At 42.8% G+C, this 13,930-nt stretch overlaps 1 protein-coding gene across 1 annotated transcript in view; it reads left to right on the top strand.

Moving 5' to 3' along the window:
• Positions 1-13,930, top strand: part of cog4 (component of oligomeric golgi complex 4) — a 75,347-nt gene that overhangs the window by 20,482 nt on the left and 40,935 nt on the right. Inside the window, exons 5-8 of the mRNA XM_063066614.1 lie at positions 7,578-7,771; positions 8,669-8,774; positions 9,846-10,003; positions 13,829-13,887. Of these exons, the coding sequence (XP_062922684.1) occupies positions 7,578-7,771; positions 8,669-8,774; positions 9,846-10,003; positions 13,829-13,887 (517 nt within the window). The remainder of the gene's footprint in view (positions 1-7,577; positions 7,772-8,668; positions 8,775-9,845; positions 10,004-13,828; positions 13,888-13,930) is intronic.

Here is a 13,930-nt window from a genome sequence, read left to right as displayed (position 1 = left end):
TTATTCACCCCTTATGTTGGTGACTTGAAAACTGGTTAAAGTGCAGGTTGTGATGAGGATACTTGTGACCCACAATGGGATGGACTCGCTGGGTTAAAACTTGGAAAATGCAGTTTAATATGGGGAAAATGTGAGGTTATACATTTAAGTAAGAGGAATCAAAACACAGTTTAATCAACTAAATAGAAAAAAAGACAACAAATGTGTTCTTGAGTATGAATTACAAAGGGTTAGCAGTCAAATACAACATCGTTAAGAGCACAAAGAGAATGCTTTCAAAGTAAATTTATTATCAAGGTTGATATATGTCACTATATACAACCTTGTGATTCATTTTTTGCGGGCATACTCAATTAATCAAATAAGCATAGTAGAATCAATGAAAGACCGTATCAACAGAGCGGACAATCAGTGTGCAGAAGACACCAAACTGTGCAAATTCAAAAATAAAGAAAAAAATTAAATAGTAATAAATACTGAGAACTCGCCAGTGGCGAGAGTAGAAGTGACAGACTTCTGCTCATTCAGGCTTCGGCGAGGTAAGTGGACTTTGCGTTTGGTTTTTCTTTGCATTTGTTTTTGAGGAATAGAGATCATGTTGGTAGGGACAGTACTTTGCTCTGGGTATTGGATGTGGGAATCCTGGGAATCTTCCAGTCTCCCAGATGGCCACATCTGTGCCAGGTCCACCGAGATGCAGCTCCTGAGAGACCGTGTTAGGGATCTGGAGCTGCACTCGATGACCTACAGCTTATTAGGGAGAATGAAGAGGAGATAGAGAGGAGTTACAGGGAATTAGTCACCCCGAGGCTGCAGAAGTCAGATAAGTGGGTGACGGTCAAGGAAGCGAGGCAAAGCGCTCAGATTGTAGAGAGCACCCCTGTGGCCATCCCCCTCAGTAATCGATATTTCATTTTGGGTATGGTTGAGGGGGATGACCTGACAGAGGACGACCATGGCAATCGGGTCTCTGGCACTGATCCTAGTTCCGTGGTGCAGAAAGGAAAGAGGAAGATGAAAAATGTGGTAGTCATAGGGGATTCCATAGTGAGGAGAACAGATAGGAGGTTCTGTCAGCCTGATAGAGATACTCGTATGGTGTGTTGCCTCCCAGGTGCCAGGGTACAGGATGTCTCGGATCAGGTGCAGAGTATTCTGAAGGGAGAGGGTGACCAGCCAGAAGTCTTGGTACACATTGGTACCAATGACATAGGTAGAAAAAGGGAGGAGTTCCGGCAGAGAGAATTCAGGGAGTTTGGTAGGAAGCTGAAAGGCAGGACCTCTAGGGTAGTAATCTCAGGATTGCTGCCTGTGCCACATGCTAGCGAGTGCAAGAATAGCATGATCAGGCGTATTAATGTGTGGCTGAGGGACTGGCGTAGGGAACAGGGCTTCAGATTCCTGATCACTGGGGCCTCTTCTGGGGGAGGTACGACCTGTACAAAAAGGACGGGTTGCACCTGAACCCAAAGGGGTCGAATATCCTAGCAGGCACATTTAATAGAGCTGTAAGGGAGGGTTTAAACTAATTTGGCGGGGGGGGATGGGAACTGGATTGATAGGGCTGAGGAAGGAGAAAACAGAAATAAATCAAAGATAGTGTGCAATAGAGGTTATAGAAAGAACAGGCAGGAGCTCAGGCTTAATCAAAATGAGTTACAGGGCAATAGAGGTGTGATGCCGTTAAAACAGAAAGCAACAAATACTGGACTGAGAATGCTGTATTTGAATGCATGCAGCATAAGGAATAAAATGGGCGATCTTGAAATTCAGCTACAGATTGGCAAATATGACGTCGTGGCTATCTCTGAAACTTGGCTAAAGGATGGCTGCCATTGGGAGCTGAAAGTCCAAGGATATAGAGTATATTGGAAAGATAGGTTGGTCAGCAGAGGGGGTGGTGTGGCTCTGTGTGTAAGAAATAATATTAAATCATTGGAAAGAGGTTAGTTAGGATTGGAAGGTGTAGAGTCTCTATGGGTTGAGTTAAGAAAGGACAAGGATGAAAAGACCCTAATGGCAGTTGTATACAGGCCTCCAAACAGCATTTGGGAAGTGGAATACATATTACAGCAGGAGATAGAAAAGGTGCGTCAGAAAGGCAATGTCATGATCATCGTTGGGGATTTTAAGATGAAAGTGGATTGGGAAAACCAGGCCAGTACTGGACCTCAAGAGAGAGAATTTGTAGAATGTCTAAGGTATGGCTTTTTAGAACAGCTTGTTGTTGAGCCCACTAAGGGATCAGCTGTGCTGGATTGGGTGTTGTGCAATGATCCAGAGGTGATAAGAGAGCTTAAGGTTAAGGAACCCTTAGGGAACAGTGATCACAATATGATCGAATTCACATTGAAATTTGAGAGGGAAAAAATAAAATCCAATGTGTCGGTATTTCAGTGGAGTAAAGGAAGTTACAATGGCATGAGAGGGGAAGTGACCAAAGTTGACTGGAAAGGGACATTTGCAGGAAGGACAGCAGAGCAGCAATGGCTGGAGTTTCTGTGAAAAATGAGGGAAGTGCAAAACAGATATATTCCAAATAAGAGGAAATTTTTAAAGGGAAGAAGGACACTACTGTGGCTGACAAGTGAAGTCAGAGCCAAAGTAAAAGCAAAAGACAGGGCATACAAGGAAGCCAGAGCTAATGGAAAGATAGAGGATTGGCTAGCTCTTAAAAACTTGCAGAAGGAAACTAAGAAGGTCATTCGGAAGGAAAAGATGAATTATGAGAGGAAGCTGGCAACTAATATCAAAGAAGATACTAAAAGCTTTTTTAAGTATATAAGGGTAAAAGAGAATGGAGGGTAGATATAGGACCAATACAAAATGACGCTGGAGATATTATAATGAGAGATGCAGAGATGGTAGAGGAACTGAATGTGTATTTTGCATCAGTCTTCACAGTGGACGATGTCTGCAGTATACTGGACGTTCAAGAGTTTCAAGAAAGTGAAGTTTATGCAGTGAAAATTATGACTGAGAAAGTGCTCAGGAAGCTTAATGGTCTGAGGTTGGATAAATCTCCTGGACCTGATGGAATGCACCCTCGGGTTCAGAAGGAAGTAGCTGGAGAGATTGCGAAGGCCTTAACAATGATCTTTCAAGAATGATAGATTCTGGCATTGTACCGGATGACTGGAAAATGGCAAATGTTACCACTCTATTTAAGAAGGGTGCGAGGCAGCAGAATGGAAACTATAGACCTGTTAGCCTGACATCAGTGGTTGGGAAGTTGTTGGAATCGATTTTTAGGGATGAGATTACGGAGTACCTGGAGGCACATGACAAGATAGGCCAAAGCCAGCATGGTTTCCTGAAAGGAAGATCCTGCCTGACAAACATACTGCAATTCTTTGAGGAAGTTACAAGTAGAGTAGACAAAGGAGATGCGATAGACGTGGTGTACTTGGATTTTCAGAAGGCCTTTGACAAGGTGCCACATGTGAGGCTGCTTAGCAAGATAAGAGCCCATGGAATTACAGGGAAGTTACTGGCATGGGTGAAGCATTGGCTGGTCAGCAGAAAACAGAGAGCGGGAATAAAGGGATCCTATTCTGGCTGGCTGCCAGTTACCAGTGGAGTTCCACAGGGGTCGGTGTTGGGACCACTGCTTTTTACAATGTATGTCAATGATTTGGACTACGGTATTCATGGATTTGTGGCTAAATTTGCCGACGATACAAAGATAGGTGGGGTTGCTGGTAGTGTTGAGCAATCGGAGAGCCTGCAGAGAGACTTAGATAATTTAAGGGAATGGGCAAAAAGTAGCAAATGAAATACAATGTTGGAAAGTGTATCATCATGCACTTTGGTGGAAGAAATAAACGGGCAGACTTTTAGATGGGGAGAGAATTCAAAATGCAGAGATGCAAAGGGACTTGGGAGTCCTTGTGCAGGATACGCTAAAGGTTAACCTCCAGGCTGAGTCAGTGGTGAAGAAGGCGAATGCAATGTTGGCATTCATTTCTAGAGGTATAGAATATAAGAGCAGGGATGTGATGTTGAGGCTCTCTTAAGCACTCGTGAGACCACACTTGGAGTATTGTGTGCAGTTTTGGGCTCCTTATTTTAGAAAGGATATACTGGCATTGGAGAGGGTTCAGAGAAGGTTCATGAGAATGATTCCAGGAATGAAAGGGTTGCTGTACGAGGAACATCTGGCAGTTCTTGGGCCGTATTCCCTGGAGTTCAGGAGAATGAGGGGGCGGGGATCTCATAGAAACATTCTGAATGTTAAAAAGCCTGAACAGATTAAACATAGCAAAGTAATTTCCCATGGTTGGGGATTCTAGGACAAGAGGGCACGGCTTCAGGATTGAAAGATGTCCTCTTAGAACTGAGATGCGGAGAAATTACTTTAGTCAGAGGGTGGTAAATCTGTGGAATTTGTTGCCATGAGCAGCTGTGGAGGCCAAGTCACTAGGTGCATTTAAGGCAGAGATAGATAGGTTCTTGAGTAGCCAGGGCATCAAGGGGTATGGGGTGAAAACAGGGGAGTGGGGATGACTGGGGAAATTGGGTCAGCCCATGATTGAATAGCAGAGCAGGCTCAATGGGCTGAATGGCCTACTTCTGCTCTTATAGTTTTATGGTCTAACGTGAGAACAGTCATGAGGCAAGCGAAGTTGAGCGCAGTTATCTGCTCTGATTGAGGGGTAATAACTGTTTCTGAACCTGGTAGTGTGAATCCTGAGGCTCCTGTACCACCTCACTGTTGCCATCAGGTAAAAGAGAGCATGACTTGGGTGGTGGAAGTCTTATGATAGATGCTGCTTTCCTGTGACAATGCTCCATGTCAGTGTGCTCAATGGTGGGGTGGACTGGATCATGTCTACTACTTTTATCAGGACTTTCTGTTCAAGAGCATTGGTGTTTCCACACCAGACTGTGATGTAATATAACCAGTGAATATACTCTCCACCACACCTCTGAAAACGTTTGTCAAGGTTTTAGATGTCATGTTGGATCTTTGCAAACTTTTATGTGATTTATTCATAATTGCACTTGTATGCTGGGTCCAGGATAGATCCTCAGAGGAATTTAAATTTGCTAACCCTCTCCACTTCTGATCCCCCACTGAGGACTGGCTTATAAATCTCTGATTTCCTCCTCCTGAGGTCAGTAATCAGCTTCTTGGTCTTGCTGACATTGAGTAAGAGGTTGTTGTTATGGCACCACTCAGCTAGATTTTCAATGTTCCTCCTATATGCTGATTTGTCACCATCTTTGATTGGCCTGCAACAATGGTGTCATCAGCACACTTAATAAATATGGCATTGGAGCTATGCTTAGCCACACCGTCATAATTGTAAGGTAAGCAGAGCATGGGACTAAGCACACAGCCTGGTGAAGCATCTGTGCTGATGGAGATTGTGGAGGATATGTTGCCAATCCAAACTGACTGCAGCCTGCAAGTAAGGAAATAGGTCTTGAAGCTTATTCAAGCAACACACACAAAATGCTGGTGGAACGCAACAGGCCAGACAGCATCCGTAGGAAGAAGTATAGTTGATGTTTCTGGCCGAGACCCTTCGTCAGGACTAACTGAAAGAAGAGATAGTAAGAGATTTGAAAGGGGGAGGGGGAGATCTGAAATGATAGGAGAAGACAGGAGGGGGAGGGATAGAGCTAAGAGCAGGAAAGTTGATTGGCAAAAGGGATACAAGGCTGGAGAAGGGAGAGGATCATGGGACGGGAGGCCTAGGGAGAAAGAAAGGGGGAGGTAACCCTATCCCTAGTGGGGTGGCGGGAGGATGGGGTGAGAGCAGATGTGTGTGAAATGGGAGAGATGCGTTTGAGAGCAGAGTTGATGGTGGAAGAAGGGAAGCCCGTTTCTTTAAAAAAGGAAGACATCTCCTTCATCCTGGAATGAAAGGCCTCATCCTGAGAGCAGATGTGGTATTCTTCCCCCCTCTCGGGGAGTGGTGCTGAGGATGGGAAAGAAGGATCGGCTATGATTGAATGACAGAGCAGACTTGATGGGCCAAATGGCCGAATTCTACTCCTATGTCTTATGATCTAACTATACAGGTTATTGGTGAGACTACACTTGGGATATTGTGCACCACCTCCAAAGCCAGTATATTGTGCACAGCTCTGGTCACCAGCTAGAAAAGGTGCAGAAAGATGGCATGGCAAGTTGAATGGTCTTTTTGCCATTGTAGAGATCTCTAAAATTAGAGGACGTAGATTTAAGGTGAGGGAAGGATTTATTAGGGACCTGAGAATTAACTTATTCCACACAGAGGGTGGTGAGTATATAGAATAAATTGCCAGCAGAAGCTCAAGAGGAGAATACAATTACAATGTTTAAAATATATGTAGAGAGATGCATGGTGAGGGAAAGGATGTGGGCCAAATCCCAACAGTGAGACCAGCTCGGATGGCTATCTTAGTCAGCATGGACAAGTTGGGTGTAAGTGTGTGTTTTTGTCCTGTATGTCTCTATGAAATCCAAATTGGCTCAAGTGTTTCCTTGGCAGTTTACAGAGGTGTAAGGTGGTTGGGCACAGGCAACTTCTGTGAGGGAAACCATTCATTGAAATGTGACATCAAGGGATCCTGGTAGAGCTAGAAATGAAGCCAATGGTCAAGTGCAGCCTTGATATCAAGAGCAATCAGTCCTGTATTGGTCGCTACATGACCTGTATGACCAAGGCTACAATGAGGTACGAAACAGAGAGAAATCCTGCTGAAACCCAAATTGATTGTCAGTGGAGTGTAAGTGCGACTGATGTCAGTATCAGTGGTATTGCTGATGAATGGAATCAGAGTAGCATTAATTAGGTGGGTGAGATTGGATGGTCCTGCTTTTTTTGGGACAGGAGGTATTCAAGGATTGTGATGAAGGAATTTGGTGTGTATCATCTAAAAATACACTCAGTGGTCACTTTATTAGGTACACCTGTTCATTAAAGCAAATATCTAATCAGCCAATCATGTGGCAGCAACTCAGTGCACAAACACATGCAGACATAGTTAAGGCGGTTCAGTTGTGTTCAGAGCCAATGTCAGAATGGGGAAGAAATGTAGTGTCGGTGACCATAGACTGATTGTTGATGCCAGACAGTTGGTATGAGTATCTCAGAAACTGCTGGTCCCCTGAGATTTTCATGCACAACAGTCTCTAGAGTTTAGAGAATGGTGTGAAAACAAAAATACATTCATGAGCAGCAGTTTTGTTAATGAGTGTCTTGTTAATGAGAAAGGAAAAGAGGAGAATGGCCAGACTGGTTCAAGCTGACAGGAAAAGGACTGTAACTCAAATAACCACGCATTACAACAGTGGTATACAGAAGAGATCTCAGAACACACAACACATCAAGCCTTGAAGTGGATGAGCTACAGCACCAGAAGACCACATGGGTTCCACTCCTGTACAGAACAAAGTGGCCACTGAGTGTATGTTGAGCACTAAATCTAGACATGGAATAACAGGAGATTGATCGTGGAACATGATGATCTAATTATCAGTAGCAGCATGTTTAGTTAAACTGAGCATATAGTTAGCAGCAAAATGAATAAATAAATGGATCTATAATATTTCCTGATCTAATTGTAGCTACATTTCCCAACAGCTAATGTCATTGATGCAAACCTTAAGCTTTTGCAAGAGGCAGACCAGCGGCTCAGGGTGATTGTTGCTGAGAAATTTGATGTAGCCATCATGGAAGGTGACCTGCCACAGGTGGAACGTTTCTTCAAGATCTTCCCTTTACTGGGATTGCATGAAGAAGGACTGAGCAAGTTCTCAGAGTACCTTTGTAAACAGGTAAAGGGGCAAGGAGAGCAGAAGGATGGTCGATTTCTTTGGACAACTGGGCTGTTCCTCCTTCTGTGGAGGGCCCCCTCCTGCTGCCGTGTTGGTGTTTCTGTGATTTAGACATAGAGTCCAATGTATTCTAAATCTTCATGTTGAAATCTTGACTTATCATTTTGTTATGCAACACCAAAGGATTACCACACTGTTGAAGGTATCAACCTTTAGAGTCATAGAGCAGTACAGTATAAAATAGGTCCTTTGGTCCATCTAGTCCATGTCGAACTATTACTCTGTCTAGTCCCATAGACCTGCAACTGGAACATAGCCCTCCAAACCCCTCTGATCCATGTACTTAACCAAAGCATTGAAATCAAACCCACACCTATCACTTCCGCTGGCAGCTCATTCCACACTCTTTCCGTTCTCTGAATGAAGTTCCTCATGTTCCCCTTAAATATTTCACCTTTCACCCTTAAGCTATTATATGACCTCTAGTTCTTGTCTCATTCGATCTCATTGGGGAAAAAAGCCAGCCTCCATTTATGGAATCTATAGCCCTCATAATTTTGTATACCACTATCAAATCTCCCCTCATTCTCCTATGCTGTAGGGAATAAAGTCTTAACCTATTCAAACTTTACCTGTAACCTAGGTCCTTATGTCCCAGCAACATCCTTGTAAATTGTATCTGCACTCTTTTCAGTCTTATTGATATTTTTCCTGTAGGTAGATGACCAGAATATTCCAGTTTAGTCTCAATGAGGATCAATTGGTTCGTCATTGGATCAGCAACACTAACGGGAGTGGGTTGGATACGTAGTTGCTGTTGCAATATCCTTGGCTCGGATGTGAATTGCACTTAGTTAAGTCTTTGTACAATTTGGATATTTTCTTTTACTTTTGAAGATTGCAAAAAAAGCTGAAGAAAACCTTCAGTTGGCACTGAGCACTGAGATGAGTGATCGTAGGGCAGCAGTTACCTATGCTGATACCCTCACACTGCTTTTTGAAGGTAAGAATATATTTGAATCTAATTAAAGAGCTGCAATCATATTTATAACTCTATAGTTTCAACCCCAATGTAGTAGAAGGACAACAACAATGGTGCTAGCCTGATCCTTTCCAATCCTGAGTTTTGAGCCCAGTCTGTTGTAAGAGATGGATTCACTCTTTGTTCCACCTCACTGGTGGCAGAAGCACCAACAAGCTCATAGACCTTGAATAAAAGGTTAAGTTTTTAATACAGTTCATTTAATGTCCCTTCCTGGCTACCCTGTGAAAAGGCTGAGCCAATTGCTAATACCATTAATGGTGGCTTGATGCAATTGCCAAGCTCATAGTGTACTTCCAACAACACAATGCAGAGTCATACAAGGCCATTTGAAGTAAGAGTAGCATTGGTTTCATTTTTGATAGCAGTAGGTCAGTTTTGTCGACGTTGGCAAAAGTATTCTAATAACACCATGCTGAGGATGTTCTACGAGTCTGTGATGGCAGGTGCTATCATGTTTGCTGTTGTGTGCTGGTGCAGCAGGCTGAGGGTAGCAGACACCAACAGAGTCAACAAACTCATTCGTAAGGCCAGTGATGTTGTGGGGATGGAACTGGACTCTCTGACGGTGGTGTCTGAAAAGAGGATGCTGTCCAAGTTGCATGCCATCTTGGACAATGTCTCCCATCCATTACATAATGTACTGGTTGGGCACAGGAGTACATTCAGCCAGAGACTCATTCCACCGAGATGCAACACTGAGCATCATAGGAAGTCATTCCTGCCTGTTGCCATCAAACTTTACAACTCCTCCCTTGGAGGGTCAGACACCCTGAGCCAATAGGTTGGTCCTGGACTTGTTTCCTGGCATAATTTACATATTACTATTTAATTATTTATGGTTTTATTACTATTTAATTATTTATGGTGTCTAGTGTAGGGAATAGAGAAAAACTGAAAACTGAGACAGGTGGTTAAGGTAGAGTAAAGCTAGGTTTACTTTACATCTAACCTGACAAAGTGATGCTGAACTTTGAGAGGTGGTTTTTATGATGCAGATGACCTGGATGGTTGTGTTAATCTTTCTCATAGGGATCGCTCGAATAGTGGAGACTCACCAGCCTATCGTTGAGACATACTATGGGCCTGGCAGGCTTTACACACTTATAAAGTATCTGCAGGTGGAGTGTGATCGACAGGCTGAAAAGGTGGTGGACAAGTTTAATCAGCAGAGGGATTACCACAGAAAGGCAAGGCAAAATCCTTTTATTTTTTAAATTTTAAAGTGAAATATACTTCTATCTCTTATAATTTTGTAGATTTCCTTTCTTTTCACCGTTGTTCCAATTACAATACAGAACTGTAAGACCATAAGGCATAGTAGAAGAATCAGGCTTTTCAGTCATTTTGAGTCATTGACTTCATCGAGCATAAGATACAGGAGCAGAATTGGGTCATTTGGCTCATCGAGTCTGCTCTGCCATTTCATCACGGCTGATCCATTTCCCTCTTAACCCCATTCTCCTGCCTTTTTCCTGTAACCTTTAACATTCTGACTAATCAAGAACCTATTAACCTCCGCCTTAAATACACCCCAATGACCTGGCCTGTACAGCCGCTTGTGGCAATGAATTCCAAAGATTCAGTACCCTCTGGCTAAAGAAATCCCCCTCACCTCTGTTCTAAATGGATGTCTCTCTATTCTGAGGCTGTGCCCTCTGGTTCTAGACTCCCTCACTATACGAAACATCCTCTCCACATCCCCTTTGTCTAGGTTTTTCACATTCGATAGGGTTCAATGAGATACCCTTCATTCCTCTAAATTTCAGTGAGTACAGGCCTTCAGAACCATCAAATGCTCATCATATAATAACTCTTTCATTCCCAGAATCATTCTTGTGAAGCTCTTCTGAACCCTCTGCAGTGTCAGCACATCCTTTTCTCAGATAAGGGGCCGAAAACTGCTCACTATATTCCAAGTGAAGCCTCACCAGTGCCTTATAAAGCCTTATAATGGCGTGGGTGCAGGCAAGGTCATTTGATTCCAAACAATTGGTTTATGGATTGTTACTGCATGTCCCTCTGGGGCTTCCCATTCTCTCCACTCTCCCCTCTTCTTTCCCCAACTATGATTCTGCTTTCCCTGCCCCCTTCCCACTCCCAGTCCACAATAGAGACTCTTATCAGAATTGGTTGTTGTTATTATTATGTATTGCATAACAAATTTCACAACAGATGCCAGTGATATTAAACCTGATTCTATTTCTGGTTCACCATTCGTGGTTGGTTTACTTTCCCCCTCAACCCCATTCTCCTACTGTCTCCCTGTAACTTCTGATGCTCTTGCTAATCAAGAGCCTATCAACCTCTGCTTTTAAATATAGACGAAAGCCATTCAGCTCATCGCATATGCCTCTTATTTTTGACATAACTTTCCTAGTTCAAATCCCATTCTGTCAGCTTGTTGATGGGGCTGGAAGAACAACTGTTACAGTTGTTTGAGATTTTCTGTTTGTATGCATACTATTATCTGTTTTGATATGTGAGATAAAATAGTTTTGGAAAGAATACAGACAAACTTGAAGTCAAGTTTCAAGGGTCTCTATGACCGTCTCACTTCCTTCCCCCTTCAGACTAGATGCGTGATCTCCATCAGTTTAGACTTTTTGATCATTTTTTGAAATTAATAACCTTTGTGGACTGTCCCCTAAAATCTGAACACACTTCCCTTAATATTTCTGGATCTTTGACTTCCTTTTCTTCATGAGCCTACCTCTGAGCAAGCCATTGTACATTGGCTTTAATCGTAAAGAGCACTGTTAAATATTGTTTAATAATACTCCTGTAAAGTACCTTGGATGTTTTGTTGTGTTGAAGGTCCTATATGAATACAAGTTGTTGACAGGTACGTGGATAGGAAAGGTTTAGGAGGTTATAGGCCAGACAGTCAGATAGTGGCAAATAGGGTTAGCTTAGGGGCAGTTTGGAAGCTGCAGACCACTTGGGCTGAAGGATCTTTTCTCATGCTGTATGACTGACTCAGATTCATATACATTTAGCTCTCACATGTGCATCGAAACCTACAGTGAAATGTGCTGATCGTGTTCACACCAACACAACCTTGGGATATGCTGGAACAGTCCTCTAGTTTTGTACATACACATACACACCCACCACCCCCTCCCCCTCCCCCACCCCCCAGACTATTTACTTTAGACTTCTGGATTTCTGATCGATCTTTGAGCTCTGAACTTTGGTATCAAGCCCTGGTCTAGCCAACGATGGGGCCATGAACTTCAAGGCGGAGTTCTGGGTACAACAATCGACTGCATTCATGCCTCTTTTTTTGCATTTCCTTTGAGTGCGGAGCGGAGATCTGGACTTTGAGTGTCCTTTGTTACTCATCAACATCACTGGCCTTTGAATGGGGAGTGGAGGCCTGAACTGTGTATGTCCTTCATCACCTGTTCATGTCTCTGGACTTTGAGTGTGGAGCAGAGGCCTGACTTCTAACTCCTCAACTTCTCTGTCCCTAAACCCAAATCTGACCTCTAGCTTCTTGACATCACTGTCCCTAAATCTTAACCTGACATCTAACTCCCCTCTCCTTTCTCCAAGCCATCCTTATGATCTTAAAAAATAAGTAGGTCTAAGCCATGATCTTGACAGAGACTGCAACTTGGCACCATCTTAAAACAAAGCTGTTGACAATTTGCTTTAGATGTTCGGTTATAAGCTAAAGGCTTGTGCAGTGCAAGTCACAACCATTTTCTCTTACTCAGTTTCTCTCTTTGTCTTAGTGATTCAAAGGCACTTCTTGTATTCTAACAGGTTAATCAAAGGTGCATTGTTCATGGGGTTCATCAGTTCCAGCTGCTGAGCAATCACCCTTGCTGAAGATAGTCTATGGTGAGGACAGGACTAAAACTGCCTCACAGTGGCAGGTTAGGTTCACGTAGACACATAGAATGGATAACAAAACCTCAGCCAGTCAGGCTGAGAAAATGGTTAATATTTTAGGTCAGGAACCCACCTCAGAATAGGGTGAAGACCAAATGTCATTTTGGGATACATTGCATAGATATTCGTCCGGTTATAGGCAGAAGAACTCACACAGAGTCATAAGGCACAGAAAACAGGCCCTTTGGCCCAGCTACTCTATACTGACCACAATTCTAATCTAAGCTAGTCCTGTTTGCCTGCATTTGGCTCATGTCCCTCTAAATGATTCCTATCCATGTATCTGTATGCTTTGAATATTGTTAATATACCTTCTTTAACCACTTCCTCTGGAAGCTCAGTCCATTGAGGTCAAGGTCAGTTTATTCAGCATTGATCTTCTTTAATTCCAAGACCCTGGGGTCTTTGCACCCTTCTACCGACCATGTCATAGGCTGTGCTGCTCTTTCTGTATTGGTTTTTCACCACATCACATAGTGACACCTTTCAGCAGATTATGGAGGAGAATGTAATTAATCACATTTGAAGGATGGATATCTTAACCTTTGGCTTATCATTCTCTTTTGTGTATGGTCTTAATTTTGTAACACACTCAACAGACGACAGTCATACTTCCTTGACTGATGGCTGTCTGGTAACGTGACTATGTAATTTTCCATTTTGAATTTGGATGCTGAGACTTGGATTATTAACATTGAAGATCTCTGCCTTCAAATTAAGTCCTATCCCCTTGATGCTTGGCACAATTCTTATCTTTTACCCACTTGATGCTACATAGCTGCTGTAGGCTTGCACTAGACTGACATGGCGTAACAAGGTATTGTTCCTCCTCAATTTATCTTTGTTCAGATAATACCATATGCCACACACCATCCTCTACAGAAGAGGGCAGGTAGTCATTGGACCTGATAAAATGTCTCCTTGGAGGAGTGTTTGTTTGTTTGCATGTATGTAGCCTGATATGTATTTTTAGAAACATTTTCAATATATTCCATGCTGTAGACTGAAAATAGAGAGTCTTTTCCAAAGTCTACTTCTGAATTTACTCTCCAGAGTTAAATTTTCTCTGTTTTTCAGTAATACAAATACTAATCATTCATCTTATGTCTTTGCAGTTCCAACGTGTACAGAACAGCATGATGAGAAGTTTAACAATGGACAAAATAGAACCCAGGTATGAAAATTCTCTTGAGTAACTCTGTACCATTGCATTTCAA

Source organism: Mobula hypostoma, chromosome 14, assembly GCF_963921235.1.
Source record: "Mobula hypostoma chromosome 14, sMobHyp1.1, whole genome shotgun sequence".
In the NCBI taxonomy this organism is placed as follows: domain Eukaryota; kingdom Metazoa; phylum Chordata; class Chondrichthyes; order Myliobatiformes; family Myliobatidae; genus Mobula; species Mobula hypostoma.
This window is presented reverse-complemented; position numbering and strand designations above follow the sequence as displayed.